Source organism: Giraffa tippelskirchi, chromosome 7, assembly GCF_054371585.1.
Source record: "Giraffa tippelskirchi isolate mGirTip1 chromosome 7, T2T-mGirTip1v1.2.pri, whole genome shotgun sequence".
Classification (NCBI taxonomy): Eukaryota; Metazoa; Chordata; class Mammalia; order Artiodactyla; family Giraffidae; genus Giraffa; species Giraffa tippelskirchi.
Window position 1 is genome coordinate 14,209,529 of NC_137281.1, and position 23,109 is coordinate 14,232,637.

General features: G+C 54.1%; 1 protein-coding gene and 1 long non-coding RNA gene across 17 annotated transcripts in view; one reads left to right on the forward strand and one right to left on the reverse strand.

Moving 5' to 3' along the window:
• The window catches only part of ACTN4 (actinin alpha 4), a 73,831-nt gene that overhangs the window by 25,976 nt on the left and 24,746 nt on the right, over window positions 1-23,109 (reverse strand). For 15 of the 16 annotated variants that reach the window (XM_081516516.1, XM_081516513.1, XM_081516509.1 and 12 more), the window contains exons 2-3: window positions 2,245-2,359; window positions 1,898-2,017 (exon numbers count right to left, since the gene is read on the reverse strand). The exons of the other annotated variant lie outside the window; for it this stretch is intronic. In XM_081516516.1, coding sequence (XP_081372642.1) covers window positions 1,898-2,017; window positions 2,245-2,359 — 235 coding nt within the window. The remainder of the gene's footprint in view (window positions 1-1,897; window positions 2,018-2,244; window positions 2,360-23,109) is intronic. 16 annotated transcript variants of the gene reach the window in all.
• On the forward strand, window positions 15,960-22,306 carry LOC145515635 (uncharacterized). Its single transcript, XR_014060953.1, has 3 exons — window positions 15,960-16,267; window positions 21,423-21,498; window positions 21,752-22,306. It is a non-coding gene; the product is annotated as an uncharacterized LOC145515635 (long non-coding RNA).

Sequence of the window (23,109 nt, forward strand, 5' to 3'; positions counted from 1 at the left end):
GGGGCTCTTTAGTCACCGGAGAGGCTCCCCGCAGTGAAGCTGTGGGCTGCCGGTTGAGGGGAGCTCTCGATGTGAGGGTTTGGGGAGAGGAAATACATGCAGCCGGCTGCCTGGAGGCAGGGGAAGGACACGGTGTCTGTCTGCACCTTTCCCAGGGCAAAGAACCCCAGGCCCGGACACCAGGTCGAGCCTTCTCGTGGAGTGAGAGCGGGGATTCGTCCAGGAAATCCACGCTGTGTTCCTCCTGGGTGCCAGGAACCCCAGAGCCAGGGATGGACACAGGCTGGCATGGCGGCCGCAGTGCCCGTTCCCAGCTGGCGCCCGAGCAGGCTGGTCACGGAGGGTTTAGAGAGTCCCTGTGACAGGGGGAAGGTGGCTGCTCTCATGACACACCCACCAGCTGCTCCCTGGACCTGCAGCTGTGCCTCCGCCTCCCGACCCCACTCACAAGCCCCACGAGGAAGCCACGTTCCTGCAGCTGCTGAGATGGTGTGGAGGGACAGGGAGTCGGGGGTTGCGGGGTGGGTCGCAGATCAGGGCTCTCAGGTACCCCAGAGCCCTCAGAACGGCTCTGGCCAGCTGCCCACCAGAGGCAAGAAGGCCACGGGTGTTGGGAGCAAAGCGGTCTGGGCATGAACAGAGAAGGTTTTTAGACGGAGTTTTTCTCCAAATGAAAACTGATGACTGCCACGGGTCTCTCCTCTCGCCCTGTCTGTGTTTACAGGCTAGCATTTGAGCAAAATAAAAAAAATGCAGCTGTGAGAAGCAGGAGGCTGGAGGGGAGCCAGGAGGAAAGATCCATGCAAGGACAGAAAATCTCAGGGCCTGATTGAATTCGGGGTTTTGTGTTTTTTTGGTTGTTTTTTTTTTACACAAACACCAACTACCTCAACCATGGCATGCGAGGCTTGGCACTCCTCCTTGGAGAGGGCCCGGGCCAGGGCAGAGCCTTGGAACATGGGACGTGCATTCCTGGCCTGCAGTCTCAGCCAGACTCTCAGAGCCCTGTCATTAACAGCAATTAGTTTTCTTTGTTTTTCTAAAAGCTGGGACAACATGGATGTCAGGGTGTAGGAAACCCTGCTCTGACTAATGAGCAAGACTGTGAGCCCAGGCTGATGGGGACCTTCTGGGCTCCGTCAGGCCTTGCCTGGTCTCCAGAGGCGCCCGAGAAGCTCAAGACAAGAGCCGACTGCTGGAGTGAGGGCACGCTGCTGCTCCCGCGAGGGCCCTCACAGAGACAAGGCCACAGTGCTGGCTGGGCACCCGCATGGGGCCCAGAGGGATCCTGTCAGAGTCCTGCCAAGAGGTCACACTCTCCCAGGCCACGCAGCCAGCAAGGTCTGCGCTCTGACCTCTGGACCTACACTCCCTGCTCCAGAGCCCGGACACCAGGCAGCAAGTGTCCTCCCTTCCTCTGAGCCCCTCCGGCCCGAAGACACCAGGCAGGGCCTAAGGGCAAAGGTGCTGCTGGCTCAGAGAGACAGAGAGTCATGTGTCAGGCCCAGCACCGGGAGGGCGAGTGAGGTGTCCAGGGTCCGAGTCAAAGCCATTCCTCCCCTATGTCCTTCATGACTGGGTGAACCGGATTCCCTGGTACTTGGACTGGATTATTCTCTGGGGGAAGGAAGGTGGGGGTGGGGAGGGGTATGAACCCAATGTCACCTCGAGGGCAGTCACTGTGGTCACCGCTTCGTATCTGGCCTTAAGCATCCCCATCTTGACCACCAACACAACTTCTTTTTTTTTCTTTCCTGGCTGCATGGCTTGTAGGATCTTAGTTCCCTGACCAGGGATTGAACCCAGGTCCTCGGCAGTGAGAAAATGAACTCCTAACTGCTGGGCCTCCGAGGAATTCCCCCTACACCACTCTGCTCCGGGCCCCATCCAAACTCACCTTCTGCCCCAATAGAGACCAGCTTGACTCCTTTGCTGGCGATGAAATCCAGTGCCTTGTTCACGTTGTTGATTTTGTGCACTCTCATCTTGCCCCGCTCTGGCTTAGGTAACCGCTCCCCTGAGGGCCGAACACCATGAAATGGAGAGAGAGAGATTTAGGGTCCCTGTTGCTCCCCACAACAGGCCAACGTTGGCGCAGTGTTGCTGCAGCTGGTAGAGGCCTTGCTCTTGCCCGGCAGCCATGGGCAGGGCAGGCGGTGTCCTGGGGGCCCCTGCAGGGTGGTTGGGGGGTGTCCTGGGGGCACTTGCAGGGTGGCTGGTGGGGGTTGGGGGTGGGGCCCTCACCTGAAATGACCTCCAGGAGGAGCATGAGCTTGAGCCCGTCTCGGAAGTCCTCATCGATGTTCTCGATCTGCGTGCCGGCCTTCCGCAGGTGGGAGTTGCACCAGGCTGTGAAGGTCTGGGGAGGCAGAACAGGGGGTGGCCAGGAGGTCAGTGTGGCCGTCGGGGCTCTCCAGCAAAAGGGCCAGGCCACAGCCCTGACTCTCCATCAACAAGGCCACCACGGGGCCCTCGTCCGGGGCCAGGTCCTGGGCCCAACCTCTATCTACACTGGTGCCGATCTCCACAGTGACCCAGGCAGGCTGATAGAGGGAAACTGAGGCTCAGGGTGGTTCCCAGACCACCGCTTGGTCAGCGGGATAATGAGTGGCACAGCGTGGACTGGAACTCACGTCAGCAGCCCAAGTCCTGAACCAGAGCAGAGAACACCGGAGGACGGGGCCTGGGCGTGGCGTGCAAGGTGACTGGCGCTCAGCCCCCTGCTGGCTGGGGCCTCTGCCATCATCGACTCCAGAGCCAGGGAAGTGCGTCACATCAGTTAAGGTGGACGTGTCCAGACGCCTTCTGGGGAGACCGGCCCACGCAGCCCCAGCAGTAGGGTCTGGGAAAAAGCCCACGCCCGTTTCCCATGGGCGTCCCCTGCCCTGTCCCCGCCAGCCTGCAGGCCCAGCGTGGACCTGGGCCGAAGGCCAGGAATGCACGAGAGAGCCCACACTGCGCCCGGGCGCGGGCAGAGGCCGTGTGGGGGGCGAGGGGCTTCCAGGGAGACACTGGCCAAACACCATGTGTTTTGACAACTGTCACCAGAGCTGCTCATTGGGAGACTCAATGCAAGGCCCCTCGCAGACAAAGAAGCTGCCTAATTAACACGCAGCTAGGCGGGTGCAAGCAAGGGTTCCCTCCAAACGCGATGATCCTTCCAAACCCGAAGAAAGGGGGAGGGTTGCAGGTGGCTAGGGTACCCCACCCGCCTCCCACCAACACGAAGAAGAGTTCCACCGCCACTACCCCAGAGACAGAAACCTGCAGGAGGCTGTCCCCTCCGCTACAGGCGCCTCTGCCCCGCTCAGTCCACACCTACCCCTCCCTCAACATCAGCCCCTCTGGACACCCACTCAGGCTGACTGGCCTGCCCCACCCCGATTCTGACTCAGACGCCCGCCCCTCCTCTATGCAGGTCTGTCAGAGGACCATTCTGTTTCACTTTTTTTTTTTAGTATTTTTATTTATTTGGCTGTGCCAAGTCTTAGTTGTAGCATGCAGGATCTAGTTCCCTGACCAGGGATCAAACCCAGGCCCCCTGCACTGGCAGCATGGAGTCTTAACCACTGGACCATCCCCAGGGAAGTCCCTCTGCTTCACTCCTAACAGTTGCGTGCTGTTTTCCGCCTCCTGGCAGCCGTGAGCTACTCTGGAGCAGGTTCTCAGCGAGGTGTGCACGCATCCGCCACCCTCATCTCACTTCCCTCGCTCCTTCCCCTGTGCAGCTCTGAATTTGGACAAACCGGAGCCAGACTGCTAGTTACACCACTCCTGCGGGTAAGTTACCCAACCTTCCTAACGTTCGTTTCCTCATCTGCAACGTGGCAGTGAAGACATGACCTGAGTCACGCCCGGTCAGCGCAAGGGTTTGCGGTGGTGACCCCTGTGGAGCTGGGGCACACAGCAGGTGCTCAGTTCTCTGCACTCCATGTTTCCCGGGGTCCCTTCATCCCCGGAAACCCTGCCCGCCTCTCCCAGAGTGCCTTCTCTGCCCCCTGCCCGCCCTCGCCACCACACACAGCCCTTGGCATCTCGGACAGCATTCTCCAGTCATTTAGGGTCTTGCTCAATGTTACGTGCATATATGTATGTGCTCCCAGGGGTAGAAATTTAGTCTCACATCGCACGTGCCTTTAGAATGCCCAAAGCACAGTGGCCTCGGGCCTGGGCAGCGGGTAGGCGTGGTGCTCAGCCGCCCAGTGGGCAGCAGCAGGCCAGGCTGGGACAGGAAGTGGCGGGGGATGCAGGGCCTCTGCTGTTCCCTGCGCCTGAAAGATGCAGTGAGGCAGCAGACTGGCCATCACATCCCCTAGCTGAGGACACAAGAGGGCAGTTCCCAGAGACCGAGCCCCCGGTGCTTCTGGGCCGAGATGTAGGCACCTGGTCTGCAGGGAGGGCAGCCCTCTCCATCAGCGTGCCTGCGTTACACCTGAGGTAATCCTTCAGGGCTTGAGTGCTGGCCCCTCAGCTTACTTCTTGGTTTGCAACCAGGTGATTTGGCCTACCTACACCTCAGCATCCTTCTCTGTAGGATGGACTTATCAGAATCTACCGCCTGTATTTGCTGTGGGATTAAATGGGGGAGGCAGGAATGCTTTAAAACATCCACCACAGAGCTTGGCGTCAAGTCCAGAGAACTGGCACACCTGGGACCACATCCACACGGGCGGCTTCCCACTCCATCCCTGGGAAGGGTGGGACCTAGTCTCTCTGCAAAGGCCCTGACCTCACTACCATGGTTTGGAGGGGAAACGAGATCGCAGGAGAGCCTCTCACTCCAACCTAGGGAGGTTCTGAATGAACTTGGCCTCACTAGGCTCAAGCCATCTGTCCTCAGAAGATCACAACACCACCCATCCTGCACACACGGCCCATCTCCACACCTTTGTTCACCTTCTCTGGGTGGAAAACAAGAGCTCTGGCTGGGGGCTCACCCAGACCTGCCTTGCCCACTGAGGCCACCTTCCAGCAGGGTAACCTCGGGCAAGCAAGGAGCTTCAGGTTCCGTGTTGGGTGAAACGGAGACAGTAATCTCCCCTCTTAAACGATGATTAAACAAAATAATGCAAGTAAATCACTTAGGACTGTGCCTGGCACAGATGAAGTATTCAGTGTTAAACAAATGTCAAGGGAAGGACTACTTTTAGATAAATGGTAACTCTGCCTGGCACTCCTGTCTCCCTGGCCGAAAGCAGGCAGAGGCCCAAGAAGAACGCAGAGCGAGTGCTCGGGGAGAATACCCACCAGCGTGGCCTCGGTGGCGAGGAACCCGACACAAGACGGACGGGAAGGCCGCCGACAGGCCCCACGGCCGCACTCCATGGTCTGTCCGGCCTTGAAGACCAGGAGCATCTGCTGACGCGGGAGAGTCAGGGGGCCCCGAGCTCGGGGCATGGTGGGCAGGAGTCACGAGGCCACCCTCGGGATCGAGCCCACCACACGCAGCCCCGGCTCCTCGCAGCACGACTGTGAGTAGGAGCTGGAGTTCCAGCGGGACATGAAAAATTCATAGCTGCTTCTACTTGGTTACAAAAATAACATTCTGCTTATTCACTCCCTCTCCCTGCCCAGTTTAGACTGAGATGTGCAGGGTGGGTAGTGTGGAGGGTGGTTTCTATAGATGGAGGCCTCGTGGGTCCGCTGTGCCCCCTCCACTCTGCAGAGCTGTCAGAGCACGAGTTGTGAGGCGCGGCCGGCCCCACCGGCTCCGTGATGCCCAGGGCGCCATGGGGCGGGACAGCCACTCCTGAGACGGGCATCTGCTGCCTACTGGCCAGGGCCAGGCCCGGCGCTGAACTCACCATGCTGAGCAAAAGCAGACCCAGGCTGCACGCTAAGGAGCTTCCAGTGTGATGAGGGACAGAACTGATCTCATTAACCAAGCAATGACTCAACTACAGAAGTGACTGACACACTCAGGAAAAGTGGAAACAGTAACAACCACAGCAGACACTCCCGTAAGCTAACTATGTGCACCACGCTGTTCTAGGCACTTTGCTGCGTGTTAATAACGTCTCTCATCTGCACAGCTACCTTGTGAGGCAGTTGCCATTTCTGCCCCATTTAACAGATGAGGAAACTGAGGGTCTGAGAGGTGATGTGATTTGCCCACAGGCAGTCATGTACCTGTAAAGTTACAGAGCTAGATTTAAAGCCAGGTACCCTGGCCCAACTTCCCAGGTGGCACTAGTGGTAAAGAACCTGCCTGTCAATGCAGGAGACATAAGAGATGCTGGTTCAATCCCTGGGTCAAGAAGATCCCCTGGAGGGAGGGCATGGCAACCCATTCCAGTGTTCTTGCCTGGAGAATCCCATGAACAGAGGAGCCTGGCAGGCTGCAGTCTATAGTCGGAAAGAGTCGGACATGACTGAAGTGACTTAGCACGCACCCTGGCCCAGCAGCCACACTCTGAGGCATCACCTTGCATTTGCCCTCGTTCCTCTCACCTCTGGTGAGGGAGCTCACCAGAGTGTTTAGAACGCTGGTAGGGGAGGGGAGGACACTTCCCTGAGGGTCCAGTGGTTAAGACTCCACACGCCCAATGCAGAGGGCCCAGGTTCAATCCCTGGTCAGGAAACTAAGATCCTAAAAGCCACGTGGTGTAGCCAAAAAGAAAAGGAAAAAGGGGAGGAAATCCTGGGGAACAGCTCCTGACCTTCTGGCCAGGCAGACATGGGTAAGTTCCCCTGTGGAGAATGAATAGGACAAAAATAAGGAAGACATTCCAGATAATGGGACCAGCATGTGCAAAGGCCCTGCAGCAGCAAGAAAAGAGCCTGGCCCTGGAGAAAGGGAGGGAGTGAAGGAGAGCACCCTGTATCATGAGGCTGGCAGGGCCACCCTCATGGGGGTGCTGCTGTGTGGGGACTGAGCCAGCGGGGCAAGGGTCAATGTGTGATGATGGGGGGGTGGGGGTAGGGGGTAAAAAGCTTCTTCTAAGAGAAACTTGGCAGGAGGAGGAAGGCAGAGGAGCCATGTTAAAGATGCCAACAGCAGTAACCAAGCAAGGCAAACTCAAGATTTGGTTTCATCTGGGAGGGTCTGGGACTGCTGGCCCTCTGGGGGAGAAGGGAAAGGCCACAAGCATCTAGAGCTCATCTTGGTTGGACTGTCAAGGTCACTTCAGGGGCAGCACTGGTTCTGAGCAGTGGCTGTGTCCCTAGTGCCTAATCTAAGAGCCCCCAGTGCAATCACCGAGCCGACAAAGCCTGACCTGGAGCCCCGATCAGGCACTAGAGGAAGCGAAGCAGACACAGAGCTTACATTCTGGTGGTGATGGGCGGTGGGGAGGCAGGGGAAGAAGGGTCTCACTGAGGGTAAATGTGCAATAACTGCTGATTGCCAGCTCTTACCATTTACACGGGCTTGCCTTGTAGCTTAGTTGGTAAAGAATCTGCCTGCAATGCAGGAGACCCAGGTTCGATTCCTGGGTCGGGAAGATCCCTTGGAGGAGGAGATGGTAACCCACTCCAGTATTCTTGCCTGGAGAATCCCATGGACAGAGGAGCCTGGCGGGCCACTGTCCATGTGGTTGCAAAAGCTGGACACGACTTAGCGACTAAACCACCACCACCACCACCACCATTTATACGTGGTAACAGTTTAAAACCCCCAACCCCGTGGTCATGTGAGACACTATCATCTCCACTTTACAGGTGAGGGAACTGAGCCAGGGGAAGGTTAAAAGACTTGCCCAAGGTCACACAGTCAATAAACACGAACACGGGGTGGACACCCATTCCTCTGAGTGGAATGTTCGCTACCAGCTTGGCAAAGCAAAGTCAAGAAAGGTCTTGTCCCCATCGCAGTCCCCAAGCTGGAGCTGAGCTCACATGGTGAGGAGAGGCAGGCAGGGCTCTTCCCCTCAAAGCCCACTTTTTTTTTTAATTCTTAAAAAAAAAAAAATTTTGGTCAGGCTGCATGGCACATGGGATTCTAGTTCCCCCACAAGGGATGAAACCCACGGCCCCTGCATTGGAAGCAAGGAGTCCTAACCATGGGGATGCCAGGTAAGTCCCCCATCTGCTTCTTAAAGGCTTGGCCTGAGCCCAGCGTGGGAGGCAGGCAGACAGTACCAGTGGTGGCCCTGCCACCCTGTGAAGGGAGCCTGCACACAGCCCTTGACCTACCTAGTGAGGCAGGAAGGATGTGGACTCTGCTTTTGCGAACACATGTGAACAAAACCACAGAGAAGAGCTTTCAGAACTTGCTTTGCACACTGGCAGCCTGTTAAAGATTCTTCTCTGGTTATTAAAATAGCACAAGAGTGTGGGGGAGTGGGGGAGGGGGCGGGGTAGAAGGAGAGAAGAGGAGCTTGTTGGTTGGTTTGGGCTCCACTGGTGCACTGGAAGGCAAACCTCGGGAGCACCCCCCAACAAGCTGTTTCTGCTTTGTCACTGTGTGTTGGGGGGGAGGGCAAGGCCAAGCATCACTGTTCATAAAGTCCTTCCTGTGTCACAGGGACCCCTCCCAGTGGCCAGGATGTGGTGCGGCTGGGTGAATGAATGATGGATATTGTTCGGGAGGTGACCTCAGCGGCCAGGAATGTGGCAGTAATGGGCTTTAATGAGCCATTCATCGGTGACTCCCTCCCCCAACCCAGAGAGGTAAACCTTCTGGACTCTAGGGCAGTCCCCAGTAAGAAACCAGTGGCCCTCCAGTAGGCAGGGTGATGGCCCAGGCCAAGGGGAAGGATCCTGGCGGGATGCGGCTAACCCAGCTGAAAAAACTTTCCTTCCCTTGTCTTCTCAGCGACTACGTGTTACAAGCCATGTTCTTAGTACTGGAGGGGGTGGCGTGGAAGGAAATGTCGGCTGGAGGCTGGAATTCCACTAAACCCAGACTGAAGGGAGTCTCTTGCAAAGTCAGCTGGGACCCGAGGCTCCGGCTGGGGCGAGTGTGCTGGCTCTTATGATCGGCTCTGGTGAAGGAGCAACTGACCAGGGCTGGGGGCCGCGCTCGTCCGACCGCCAACGGACACTCACATGTGGATTCCATTGACTCCACACTGGACGGGACTTTGGGAAAAGCCGCTGGCTGCCTCACGCTGCATCCCCGCCTTCCACTCTGTATACCGCCCACCCCCTTAGCCAGATGTCCCAGGCCAGCAGCCTGACCCAGAAGGACTGGCTGCCTAGCTGAGCCCCAGAAAACTCTCCCAGGGCACTGGCAGGCAGATGGGGTTCCCCGGGGAGCTGGGAGTTGTCAGACCTCGCCTCTGCAATACCGTGCTGGGTTTGCCGCTCCGCTGGGGCATCGGCTGCTTTGAGAGGGAGGGCACCGTCCTGCCTCCTGAATTCTCACCTTGCCCGCTGTGGCCTTGGCTGCTGCCCATGGTTCCTGCTTCCACAGGACCTCAGGAAGGATGTCCAGGACTTGAACATAGGGGAGGGACAGCTATTTATCCCTGGGGTAGGCATCCACCCTTCTTATCGCCCATCTGCCGGCTACTGCCAGGCTTCGGGCAAGGCCTGGCCCCAGCGGGGCATCTTCTCAGGTCCTGAAAGCAGAGCCTGCTCCCCTGGCCCCTGGGCTTCATCACCAACTCTAAAGGTGCTTTCAGGGTCCGAAAGCAAAGCCTTCCAGAATCTGGGTTACCAGCAGCCCAGGTGAAAAGGTGATTGCCCTGGCAACACCTGCATGGATCCATCCAGGAAGTCTGTGAAGCCTCTGGAATGGCTCTGAGATTACACATGGGAGGGCTACTTTGAAGATCCACTGCCTTTAGCAGATTCTGAAGATAAAAGCCAGGGAGGAGGCTGAGAGAAGAGAAAACGAACCGGTCATGAGGACACGGCCATGACCGAGACAGGTGCAGCAGCATGGGACTCGGATGGCCCCGCTGGCTCAGGTCATCAGGGCTGGCAGGGCAGGGGCACCGGGACACTTCGGTTGCCCGTCCGGTTCCCAACTGAACAAGCAGCCAGGGACAGAGCTGTGTGCCTTGCCCCTTGACGACAGAACCTAATTTGAAAGCAATTACAGGGAAACATGGAATGCTTCTTTCTTATGTTCTGGCCTGCCGTTGCCTTATTCGGAGTTTTTCTCGGCCTACATGAAAAAGCTGACTTCCCAGTCAGAGGAGAGGTATAAATACCGCGGAGTGGAGCAGCGAGCATTCCAAAGGTCCTGCGTGTCCATCCAGAAACCATCTCTTACCCCACCCCCTAGGCCCCTCCCAGTAGCCGGCGTCCCTGGCTCTGCCAAACCCCCGTGAGGCGCCAGAAAGCAAGTGTGTTGTTGCTGCCATGGGCTGCCTCTGTAGTGCTGGCCCTTCCTCCTTGGAAACGCTGGGCTAAGGCTTTCTTCTAGGTCTTTACAGGCTGCTTAGTTCTCATCACTCAGGGCTTTCCTCAGATGCCACTGTCCCAGGGAGCCTGCCCTGACCCTGCTATTATCTCCACCATGCTATCACTTCTCTGCTTTGTTTCACCCACTCCACTTGTCACTATCGGAAACGAGGTTCTTTGTCCACAACCTGTCTCCCTCCCATGTGCAACAGAAGCTCCACGAGAGCGGGGTCCTGTTGGCTGCAGAACTCACTGCCTGGCACGGTACCTGGTGCATAGTAGGTGCTGTGTAAATCCTAGCACGAATAAAATAGGGCTGGGGCTTCTCATGGCCAGCCATTTAGGACTTCACGGTATCTAATCCCATTTATACCGGTGAGGGTTCCTACTTAGGGATAAGACTGCTCGCTTTCAGGAGCTCATAGAAATAATCCTGGAGCTGTACATGTCCCCAAAACAAGCCAGGGAAGACACTGCCCTTGGTGTGCCACCCCCATGGAATAGAGGTGCCTTTGGCAGCCCTCTTTGCTCAGGCATCTGAGGCCACTGGACATGCAGAGACCCTGGATCCAGAGGAGTTGAGCCTTGGGACTTCCCTGGTGGTCCAGGTGGTTAAGACTCCACGCTGCCAGTGCAAGAGGCCCGGGTGCAATCCCTGGTCAGGGAACTAAGATCCCATGTGCCAAGTGGCATGGCCAAAAGATTTTTTAAAACAAATACATTTTTTAAAAAAGGAGCTAAGCCTACACAGGGGCAGAGCAGTGGGTGGGCTAGAAGGAGGCAGGCTGAGGAGCTGGCAGACACGTGAAGACACCCATCTGCCAGGGTCTGCAAGGCGGAGGGGAGGACAACATGGCACTGTGCTCCAGAGCAAGGGCTTCCAGTCAGTCTGAACAAACGTGGGTCTGAATCCCTGCTCTGCCACCCATTGTGTATGGCCACAGAAGATGACCCTCACCTCTCTAAGCTTCAAGTTCTTCCTGCGTTAAGATGAGGATAATAGACGTGTGGGCACTCCCCACAGGATAACAAAGAAAAAACACTGCATGCATAGCCTGGCAGCATGGTTGTTCAACAGAGTTGCTATTAATTACTGGTGATTTAGTCGCTAAGTCGTGTTCAAATCTTGCTAACGCTATGAATTGTAGCCCACCGGGCACCTCTGTCTGTCGGATTTCCAGGCAAGAATATTGGAGTGGGTTGCCATTTCTTTCTCTAAGGGACATTCCCAATCCAGGAATCGAACCCTGGTCTCCTGTATTGCAGCCAGATTCTTTACCAACTGAGCTACGAGGGAAGCCCCTTTCATTACTACATTATTCCTATTCTGGAAGGTGCCATCATTGGTATCAGCCCTGCAGTTGGTGGAGCCAGACCCCCCACCCTGGGATTCACCAAGCTGGCTGGCTGCTTTCCAGTGGCTGACACACAGTGGTCTTCCCCCAAACCTTCCCTCCCCTTGCTTGGCCACTTGACTACCAAATGAATAAAGGAATATAATGATCAGCTCTGGTTCTGGATCTTCTTGCTTCAGAGAGCCTTCAAATCCAGAGGTTCACAACCCTGGCTTTACAACAGAATTATCTAGGAACTTTCCTGGTTTATTTGCATTTTCTCTCTCTCTCTAATATTTACTGCCTTCAGCCCTTAAGCTTTGAAAAGGCAATTTGTTATGCAGCAGTAGGTAACTAATACAAGCCAAGTAGCTGGATCACAGGCGTGATCTCTTTTTAAGCATGTACTCTTTTTAACCACATGCAGTTTGGAAAATCAGTTTTTTAATTGAATTATAATTCACATATCACATATTCACATAAATGTCACCCCTTTTAAAGTATATAAAGGTCAGTGAGTTTTAGCATATTCATGAGACTGAAAAACTATCACCACTATCTGATTCCAGAACATTTTCATCACCCTAGAACTGTTAGCAGTAACTCCTCTTTTCTTCTCCCTCCCTCCCCAGCCCGACAACCACTAATCCACTTTCTGTCTCTATGAATTTGCCTCATCGAGATATTTCATACAAATGGAATTATACAATATGTAGCCTTTTCTGGCTGGTTTCTTTCATTCAGCATGTTTTCAAGGTTCATTTACATTGTAGCGCATTCCTTTTTGACTGAATATTCCACTGTATGGACATATGACATTTTGTCCATTCATAAGTTGATGGACCTTTGGGTTATTTCTACCTTTGCTATTGCATACATCTGCTATTATGAGTAATGCTGCTACTGACATTTATGCACAAATTTTTGTGTGAATATGTTTCCAGTTCTCTTAAGTATAACCTAGAAGTGCGACTGCTGGGTTGTATGGTAAATGTGTGTTTAATCATTTGAGGAACTGCCAAACTGTTTTCCAAACAGGCTGCACTATTTTACATTCCCACCAGCAGTGTATGATGACTCCAATTGCTTCACATCCTCACCAATACTTGTTATTAACTGACATTTTGATTACAGTCATCCTAGTGGTTGAGGTGGTATCTTGTGGTTTTTGATTTGCATTTCCCTGATGACTAATGATGCTGGGCATCTTTTCATGTGCCATTTTCTAACTGTATATCTTCTTTGGAGAAATGTCTATTCTAGTCCTTTGTCCATTTTTATCTGGGTTATTTGGTCTTTTCACTGCTTCATTATGAGTTCTTATATATTCTGGACGCTTGACCCTTACCAGATGTATGACTTGCAAATATTATCTCCCATTCTGAGCGATGTCTTTTCACTTTCTTTTGTCCTTTGAAGCAAAAAGCTTTTTTTTTTTTAATTTTGGAGAATATAACACCTATTTTTCTTTAGTAGCTTATGTTTTTGGCTTATCTAATAGACCATATCTAATATTTAATGGGCTTCCTTGGTGACTCAACTGGTAAAGAATCTGCCTGCAACAAGGGAGACCTGGGTTCGATCCCTGGGTTGGGAAGATCCCCTAGAGAAGGGAACAGCTACCCACTTCAGTATTCTGGCCTGGAGAATTCCACGGACTGTACAGTCCATGGGGTCACAAAGAGTTGGACACAACCAAGCGACTTTCACTTTCTAATAGACCACTGCCTAACCCAAGGTCATGAAGGTTTATGTTTTCTTCTAGAAGTTACATTTACGTCTTTGATCCAGTTGGAGGTACTTTTTTGCATATGCTATGAGGAAAGGGTCTAATTCTATCCTTCAAATTCAGTTGTTTTGGCACTATTTACTGAGAAAGCTATTCTTTCCCCAATGCATATGTCTTGGACCCTTGTTGAAATCCAAGCTACAATAAATGTACAGGACTAGAGAGTTTCTTAAAAAAAAAAGCCTAAACTTCACACCAGGACAAATGAGCCAGATTTCTTGGAGATGGGTCCCAGATAACAATATTTTACAAATCTCTAACCAGAAGCCAGGGTTGAATCTAACACAAAGGTGAATCTAACAGAAAGCCAGGGTGGAGAATCACCACTCAGATCTAATCTTTTGTTCCAAACATGAGGAATCCGAAGCCCAGGCAGAACCAGGGAGCCCTTGCCACTGCATCTGTTAGACCAGACTGGACTCTTGGAGAAGCAGGGGACAGGCAGCCCAGAGTAGAGAGGTGCCCCAGTCTGAGCCTATCTCTGTTCTCAAAGGGACCTTTCTGGAGCCCTCTCACGCATGGAAAACTGAGCCAGCAACCTATAGCTACTCAGATTACCCTCCACAAACTGGGTCCTCCCAGGGTGGGGGGAGGCTTGCTCCCCCCCACCCCTCACCCAATACACACATACAGAATCCACAGGGAAGCAAGGGTCTGAGCTACAGGCAGGTGGGGCCCATGGGGTGGAGGTAGGAGGCACTGCTCTGCTTTCAAAGGAGGCCTTCTCAGCAGGAAGAGCAGATGGGTGAGGCCTACCTTGAAATAGCTACCTTTAAAAGAGAAAACTTCCACTCCCAAAAGGCAGTTTTAAAATTAGGGCAGCAGCAGCAGAGGCTGAGGCCCTGCCCTCCGCCTCCTTCAGCCCCATCTGGCATTCTGCTGTGAGACAATCGGGCACAAGAGGCCCTTCACCTGGAGAACAGGGAGTCTGAGCCACAAAAACCCCATTTATTTTCAATGGCTTACAGCTGGGCTCGGGTTTCGGCCTTGGGAGGGGAGATTAAAGATCATCTGGTTTAAACTTTGATCCTTCAGAAAGATAGCCAAGTGAGCCAGTTCTGGGTTCGAGACTGTGCAGCTTGGTATCTGAACAGGTGCCTAAGAGGACCGGTCTTTAGAATTCACACCTTAGCTGGGGCAAATCCGCCGGTTGGATGGGCTCATCCAGGTAACAGGTGTTTGGTATTTGGGGAGAAAAAGTCGGCAAAGGGGGCACTGACGGGACTTGAGTGTCTTCCGCCCTGGGCCACAGCAGCCCACCCCAGGAACTCCCCAACAGAATCCAGGGGTGCAAAGAGTGCTGAGGGCCAGGGCCACCTGATGGCAAGGCAAACACACCCATTCCCCCATCCCACTCCCATTCACCTTCTAGCAGACAGCTTGTTTTCCACTGCAATTTACATGATCCCTAAACTAGGCCTTGTTGGTAGAAGGGCAAGCAACTGGGGCCGCCCCCGGAGTGATCCCTAACAGCGCTGCTGGTTTCGCCTTTGACATCTGAAACTCCTCCTCGGTGATCCCTTTCCTTTTTCCTGTTTTTGGGACATTCTGATTCATGGGTCAGCCAGTCATGAGAAGCCTTCTCCCACTTCCAGTGCAAAGGAGGGGGGGTGGGCAACACGGCTAGGGTGGAGTGGGTTGGGCTGGAAACCTTTGCTCTGGACACACCGGGGGGAACCGGAGCCCAGGCCAGCGCTCACAGACGTGCACTGTTTCCTATATGCTCTGTCCCACTGGCTTCTCACTCTCACAGCCTGGGAGTAAGACGATCCTTTTGGGAAGCAGGGAGCCTTGAGGCCGAGTGAACGCAGGCATTTATCTGAAGGACCCATTCTCCTCATCTCGGAGTGGACCAGCACCGGCAGGGGGACCGTGGAGGTGCTGGGTGCTCATCAGCCCGCCTGCCTTTTGCTGAGGCTCGTACTGGATAAGAGAGTGAATGAATCCATCCGTCAATCTGGGAGGTGCCTCAGACCAGAAATTCCAGGCCTAGAGTTTGAAGTTTGCCAAGAGGCAGTTGGAGGTGTTCAGAATTATCTCCTCTTGCCCTGCATCCTGCCTCGCTGGCTCTGCGTCCTGGCGGGGTACTAGAATGGTGCTGAGGTGGGAGGGGGAGGCATCATTTCTGTAGGGTAAGAAATCACCCTGGATTTGGATTCCTTTTTTTTTTTTACCATAGGCACTCCATCTTAGACCCCTTGGACACACGAGATGGACAGTGTCTTAGGAGGATTTTAAAAAAAGAAAAACCAAAATAAGGTTCTATAGCCAAAGGGTAATTACAGGACTGGGAGGAACCAGCAGGGAGAGACTGAAACCTCTGACTCATAATTGCTCTATTAAAAATGGTGAAACCCTTTGCCCTGGCGGAGTGACAGGGCCAGACTGTCACCCTGGCTCGCCCAACCTACAGGCCTTCCTGGGGCTGGTACAAAGGCCTGGCTGAACCACACGGAACCACACGGCAGTCACAAGGGGCAGCGTCTCCAGGAGCAATATGACGTCACAGGACGCTCTCGGTGGGCTCCTGGCCCTGAAACGGCAGAGTGGCTCGCTCTGCATGTGTGTGGGAGTACACACGGGGGAGTCGGGGGATGAGGGGCCACTGTGAAGTTGTGGGTTCAGTTTTCCAGGGAGGGACTCCGAGCACCAGCTCAATCTGCTCCATTAAAGCTACTAAAGGGCTGAGCCTCAAAGGAAAACAGCAGAGGTGTTTTTAGGGTTGGGTAGGGTATACCCTGACACAACTGCGCAGATGACTCACGTTTACTGAGCGCTTACTATGTACCAGGATCTGCTCTGAGTCCTCAACATTTTACAGATCAGCCATCTGCCTGTGGTCACACAGCTGGTAAGCGTCAGAACCAGGGCCCACATGTCTCCTAATCAACCTTGAGTCTGGCCGAGGCTGTTTTCCGTTTCTGCTTCTTGCTCTGGCAGGGCCCTCTGTGAGGCACCTCACTTAAAAGTTTCTCTCCTTTGAAAGCAGACACAAAACCAAGCGCAGTCCTGGAGACCCTCCGCCAATTCCACCCACCACCGGGCCCACCAGCGCCCCCCGGTGCGTCTCAGGGCTAGCGCCGGGGCTGCAGGGTGAGTCACGGAAGAGGGAGGGCAGGTCAGGTGATCCAGTGAGAATCAGAGCTATGCTGAGGTGGCCTGGTTACCTTGACATTCCTGAGATTCTGCCAAGGTAAAAAGTAACCCGAGGAGTTTGCCTTATATGGGCACAGTGACAGATTTCATCTCGACAACGTGTTAACTGACCCTGTATCAAATATCAAATCCGTTCCCGGACTGCATAGGAGGCGCCCGATAAAAGCCTCTCTGATAGTATAGGAAAAAACAATTTATGACGGGCTACGGCCAGTGACTCATACGAAGGTGCAGCCATTGTGTGCCCTGACGAGGAGGGAAGAGAAGGCTGGTGGTTCTCCGGCCACGCAGCTCCATCGCTCTCTCCCTGACACGTGGTCGGGGAGGCCTGGCTCCCAAACCTCCCTCTGTTCACATGGCCTGGCTCAAGGCAGGGCCCGGAGGGAATCAATTTCAGGCTGGGGTAGAACAGCAAGTCCTGCCTGGACTCCGAGCACCTGGACCACCTGCTTCCTCCCAGAGGAGCCCCAAACAGGACAGGCAGGGGCCAAGCTGGAGGCTCTGGGGATGACAGGGCTAGGTCTGAGTGCTCTGACACTGCCCGACAACAGAGAAGCCGGCCAGACCCAGGATCCCAGAGAGTCAACCAGGCCTGGGCCTGGGCTCACGCTGCTGGTGTCGGACCCCTCATCCCCGGGGGCCCAGCCCCCAGGAGGGGGAGACTCACGGCTCGAGAGCGTCTCCCAAACTTAACTCACTCATTTCCAGTAAAAATGCTGCCAGCTCCTCAGCACTGGGATTAAACAAACATCCCTGCCCTCACGGAGTCTACATTCTAGTGGAGGGGACGACATGGAAGAGAGGAAGATGGTGGTGGTGGTGGTGGTGGCGGTGCAGTAAGACAGGGTTATGCAACAGAGAGGAATTGAGTAACCGGGGAGGGAATTCAGCCCATCAGGGAAGACCTCTCTCTGAACCAACAGAAGGAGCCAACCAGTTGACAGTAGGAGGGAGATCATTCCAGGAGAAGAGACCCCAGGTGGGAACAGGCCTGGTGGGTGTGGCTGGAGTACAGGGAGCCTAGAGGAAGAGCAGAAGAAGCCTAACAGGCCCCTGGAGGAGGGGTGGGGAGTTCAAGTGTTACCCTAAGAGTTGTTGCTGTTTAGTCCTCAAGCCGTGCCCAACTCTTTTGTGACCCCCATGGGACTGTAGCCTGCCAGGCTCCTCTGTCCATGGAATGCTTCAGACAAGAATACTGGGGTGGGTAGCCATTTCCTTTTCCAGGGGATCTTCCCGACCCAGGCATCGAACCCACATCTCCTGTGTTGGTGGTGTATTCTTTACCGCTGAGTCACCAGGGAAGTCCATTCTAAGAGTGACAGGAAGCTGTTGCAGGGGAGGGAGCCATAGCATGACTGGATTTAGGGTGTGGGAAGACCCCCTGGCGGCCGTGGGGACAGCAGGGTTACAGCAGTGAAGATGGAGAGGACTCTGAAGGCAGAGCCGGTAGGGCGCGCCCATCCTATGTCAACGCCTCCTCCTTCCCAGATCCAGGTGACGGTTACTCCACACAGCTTCGTGCAGACCCGAGACCCAACCCCCCGCCCCCACCAAGCCATCTTCTTTAGAAACACACAGGTCCGAGGGTGAACCCCAACAGGCTTCACAAAGGGAAAATGGACCTCCTCTCTCAGCTGAGAAGCAGACATGACGCCCAGGGTTGATTTTCAAACAGCATTCCAAAAGAGCTCAGCTGTGAGGGGTGCCGGAGGACGGGTGGGTAGGGAGGGAAGCTGCCTCCCTACTCACATTTAACCTCAGCAGCTATTTACTCGATTTTATAACATGGCAGATCCATGTGGGATTCGACTTGAAAGACAGCTGTGCCACTGAAAAAATGTCACTGCTTTAAATCTTAAACCCCCGTGCAAAATCTATTCCGAATGGCTGCAGCCCCTTCCATGGTAGCCCCTGCGTCCCACGGGAGGGAAGGAGGGGAGGACGGGGCAGGAGGCGGCTCCGGCTCCACTGACACGGACCCTGTCAGTCCCATCCCCTCCCCTGCCTGGGCCTTTGATCCTCTCTGCGCTGTGGGTGGCAGGCGGCTGCAGGAAGGCAGACACGCCATGTGCTGCCGTCCTGTCTGAGATGACTGGGGCCCGCTCCCTTCGGTAAGGTGGGGCTACAAACAAAAGGAGGATAAGAAGGCCTGTATCCCAAAGTGCACCCCCCCACCCCACCCCCAGCAGCTGGCCTGCTGCCCACAGATGGAACCTGTTGGACAGAACCAGGGAAAAGGCAGCCTGAATTCACAGCAGAGAGACCAAAGTGGGCAGCTGTTATCCCTCACCAGCGGGAGCAAACCCTTGCCATGAGTTTCTAACTTCTACAGCATCCTCTCCTCTTGGAAAAGAAAACAAAGAAACAAGGAAGTAATGGAAGGTGGAGAGAATAAGAAATCCCCAGTTTACGTAATTAAACATCGACAAGGGTGACACTGGCCTTCAGGCAGCTTCCCATCTCCTGGAGAAACTGAGATTCAGGACAAGTAAAGGGAATCACAGCTGAGGGTCTGGGGAGACGTACAGAACCTGCCGTTCTGCCCTGGAGGAGGGCACAGTCCGGCTGGAGAGGGACACCGGAGAGCCATTCACTGCGGGGCAGTGTGATCCGAGGACAGCAGAGGTCAGGTGACACCGGATCCGGGCCCTGAAAGAGGAGCGCTATTCTGATAGGCGGTGACCAGGGAAAAGGGTCATCCCACATAGTGGGAACATCAAGAACAAGACAACATAAATGTGCATGGGATCTTTGGGGAACCCCTCAGAGAAAGATGGGCTTCCCTTGTGGCTCAGCTGGTAAAGAATCTGCCTCCAATGTGGGAGACCTGGGTTCAATCCCTGGATTGGAAAGACCCCCTGGAGAAGGGAAAGGCTACCCATTCCAGTATTCTGGACTGGAGAATTCCAAGGACTGCATAGTCCAGGGGGTCGCAAAGAGCTGGACACGACTGAGCTACTTTCACTTTCAGGGAAAGATGCAGGAGACGGTGGCACCTGGGGTCAGGAGGTAGAGAGGCTGAGGAACTCAGAATTTGTCCTCTGGGAAGATTCCTCATAGTGACCCGGTTAGATGCGAGTCATGTTCATGGAGCCGTGGAGATGAACTAGGAGACTGGAGTGAAGCCAGTTAGGAGGCTGCTGTGGGAGCCCTGGCCTGGTGTGGCCAGGCTGGTGATGATGGCAATGGTGATGACGGAGCCAACGCCAGAGCACTTCCTGTGTGCCCAGCAGGGTGCAAAGGGCACACAGCACTAATTCGCTGGAGACTCCCCACAGGCCTTCGAGGCAGTCATTACCCTCACAGAGTGGTCAAGGCATTTCCCTGCTGTCACACAGCGCAAGGTAGTGAGAGCAGCAGCACTTGCAGTTTACCCCCAACTGGTCTGACTTCAGAATCTGCCCTTTTCAAGTACTCACTAAGTGGCCCTGCGTTAGCAGTAGCAAAGGAAAGGAGGAGGGTCAGCATTCTGATACTTGAGAGAAATAAATAAGTAAAATCCGGTGCCCGTGACAGGCTGAGGAGTCAAAAGATGATTCCAATATTTTTGACTTGGACATCAGACCTGGATATGAAGAACCCAGGGAGAGGGGCTCAAGAATGAGTCTGGTTTGGGATCCGCTGAGTGCGAAGTATGTGCCGCATAGCTACTCAGCATGTAAGTTTCAACTTACATCTAAAACTCAGAAGCGGTTGAGAATTCAAATGCCTTTCAATGCAGGGGACGCAGGTTCGATCCCTGGTCAGGGAACTAAGATCCCACGTGCTGTGTGGCAACTGAGCTTGTGCACTGCAACTAGAGAAAGCCTGTACACTGCCACGAAGAACCCGTGCAGCCAAAAAAAAAAAAAACTCAGCAGAAAGGCCATTTGTTTGCACATGCATTCACTCAGTCATTCATTCGAACATTTTCTGAGCTTCTCTTAGGGTAGGGCATGGTGCTGGGGATACAGAGAGAAATAAGATGGGGTTCCTCCATGAAAGCCCTCAAGCCTAACACGGCACAGAGACACGTTAGCAGACGAGACTGCAACAGAGTGTTGGACTAGAGGAGTAAGGACTAGAGACCCGGAAGTCATCCACTCTGGCGTGGGACTGAAGGCCGGGGGAAGGTGGGCGATGAGATCCTACTGGGACTAGCACGCTGTGAGATGCCCACATTTCAGAGGTGGGGAGTGGGAAGGGATTCAGAGACTGAGGATGGGAAGGTGGGGAGAAGGAGAAGAGGGGAGAAGGCAATGTTGAGGAAAGCAAAGGGGAGAACTTTTTGTTTTTCTTTTTCCTTGAGACATGCTCAGAAGCATCCAGTACAATGGTGTGTGGCTCCGTCAAAAGCACAGACACCGTATCCATTAGAGAAACATACGGAAGCAGTTAGGGGTGATGTCTGGGGTTGCCTTTAAAACAGTCTGAGGGGGGAGTGTGCTGGGAGAAGCTGATGAAATAAGTTTGGCAGAAGGTTAGTAACTGTTGATGCTGGTGATGGGTACATAAGGATTCCCTCCGCTTTTGTATATGTTCATGAATGTGCTGGGTGAGGGGGGGGAGTTGAAGGACCACGCACTGCAGAGAGGTTGACAAAGAGGGCAGGGGCCCCTGCCGCAGCCCAGCACCTAATACAGCTCCCGGCACTAAGGAGGCGCCTAACACATCCTGAATGGGCGCTGCTGTGCCCACACCCTCAGGGGTGGTAATTAGCCAGTCTCTGGAGATCTCGGAGAGGACAGACTCGGGGGAGCGGCCGGGCTGGGAAGTATTTGGGAAGTGAGGAAATGGAATCAGCCAGTAGAGGCTGACACATTTTTTTAAATGCATCGAGGCCAATAGCCAAGCATATATCTTTTCCCCAGGACAGAACCCAGCTGCTGGACCATCAAGCATTACTCTACTTTCCCGCAAGAGACAGACGGGCCAGGCTGCTCTGAGGTGAGCTTCTCTCCCCACCCTCACCACCCCGTCTCCACTCCCAGCCTCAGATTCCCACCAAGGCCCCCGTGTTCCTCTCCTCTCATTATTCGGCAAAGGCTGCCGGGCAAACAGGCCCTTTTCAAAGGTGTACCGAGGACACCTCACTATCGTCAAATGAACAGGCACTTCTTTCTCACTTTTCTCCTCTCCTCTGTGGAACAAAGTTACATTTAAAAGGAGAAACAATCTCAGGTTTTGTTCTCCCGAACAGAGAGAAGGTCCCAGGGGCCTGAACTCGGAACACGGAGTGGCTCATTCCCCGGGAGTCACTCACACGGAGAGCGAAGGAGGTGTGGAGGGACGAGGGTGGACAAAGCCCAGGGCCAAGGCCGACAGCAGAGATGGGGCGGCTGTGTCACCCTGGGTCCCGTGGCCCCGAGGAGCTATCGAATTCTGCTCGACCGCACCACGGAGCCTCTATCTTTCTCTAGATTTTCCACAGTACTGACTTCTCTGCCAATGCCCTGCAAATAACAATGGCCACCAAAGATAGCCCAGACCGCGCTTCCTCTCCGGGTACCCTGCATCTCCAGGCTCTGCTCAGGACACGGAAGCGAGTGGGCTGCCCCTGGACGTGGTACCACAGTCAGCCAGGCTTCGGGAAGGCAGCCAGCAGCGAAACCACAGGGCTGGGTTTTTAACGTCTGTAGCTATCTCGAGAAACAAAACACTTTATTGTCTCTTGCTATACTAAGTTAATTTGACCTATAGGTAGCAATCTCTGTATAAAAGGGAAAAGTTAAAGAAAGAAAAATTTAAAAAGGTCTCTCTGTGTTTAGCCTCATTTTTTTCAGGGCAGGGGCCTTCTCCTGTGTTGTATCCGGAGGCCTGGACCACTGCCTGGCACACAACGTGTGGCACCTAGCTTGGGAAGTGTTTGCACAAAATGGGATGAATTCTGTCCCAACACCGTCTCTCCCACTCTCCAGTGACCGTGATGTCTCCCCTCCTTCCCCACCTGAAAAGCATCCTCTTTGTGTTTCACATCTGGCAGGCACTGATGCAGAAGTCAGCCAGGACAGCTGGCTGACCCACTGGGTCTGGGGAAGGGCGGCTTATGACCTTCCAGAGCACATGACTTACACGGGGCCTACAGAGGGACTTCCTTCCCAGAGGAGCTGAGGGTGAGCAATCTTCACCCTTAACCCCAAGCTGCTCCACAGGAGGCTCTCAGATAAGTGGGTGAACAGACAACTGGCAGGCTAGTAATCCGTGTGGAACAGATACAGGTGCTCCAATAAACATATATTTATACTCTATAATATATGTTTATTGGAGCACCTGTATCTGTTCCACATTGCTAGGAATACACACAGCAAGTGACAAAAGTGAGTCTACTCTCATGGTCCTCACAGTGACATGGGAGGGTGGAAAGATCAAAACATGGGTAGAGCTAACAGGAGAAATGGACATGACAGCCGCGCCGCCTAAGACAGAGACCTAGCCTGGGCTGGAGGGGTGGAGTATGACTTGCTGACAAACAGTGGAGTACAGCTGCAGATCTCAAGCATGAGGAGGAGCTGGGTGGGGCTCCAGTGAGGGAAAGAGAGCTCTGCAGGTAGGAAAGAG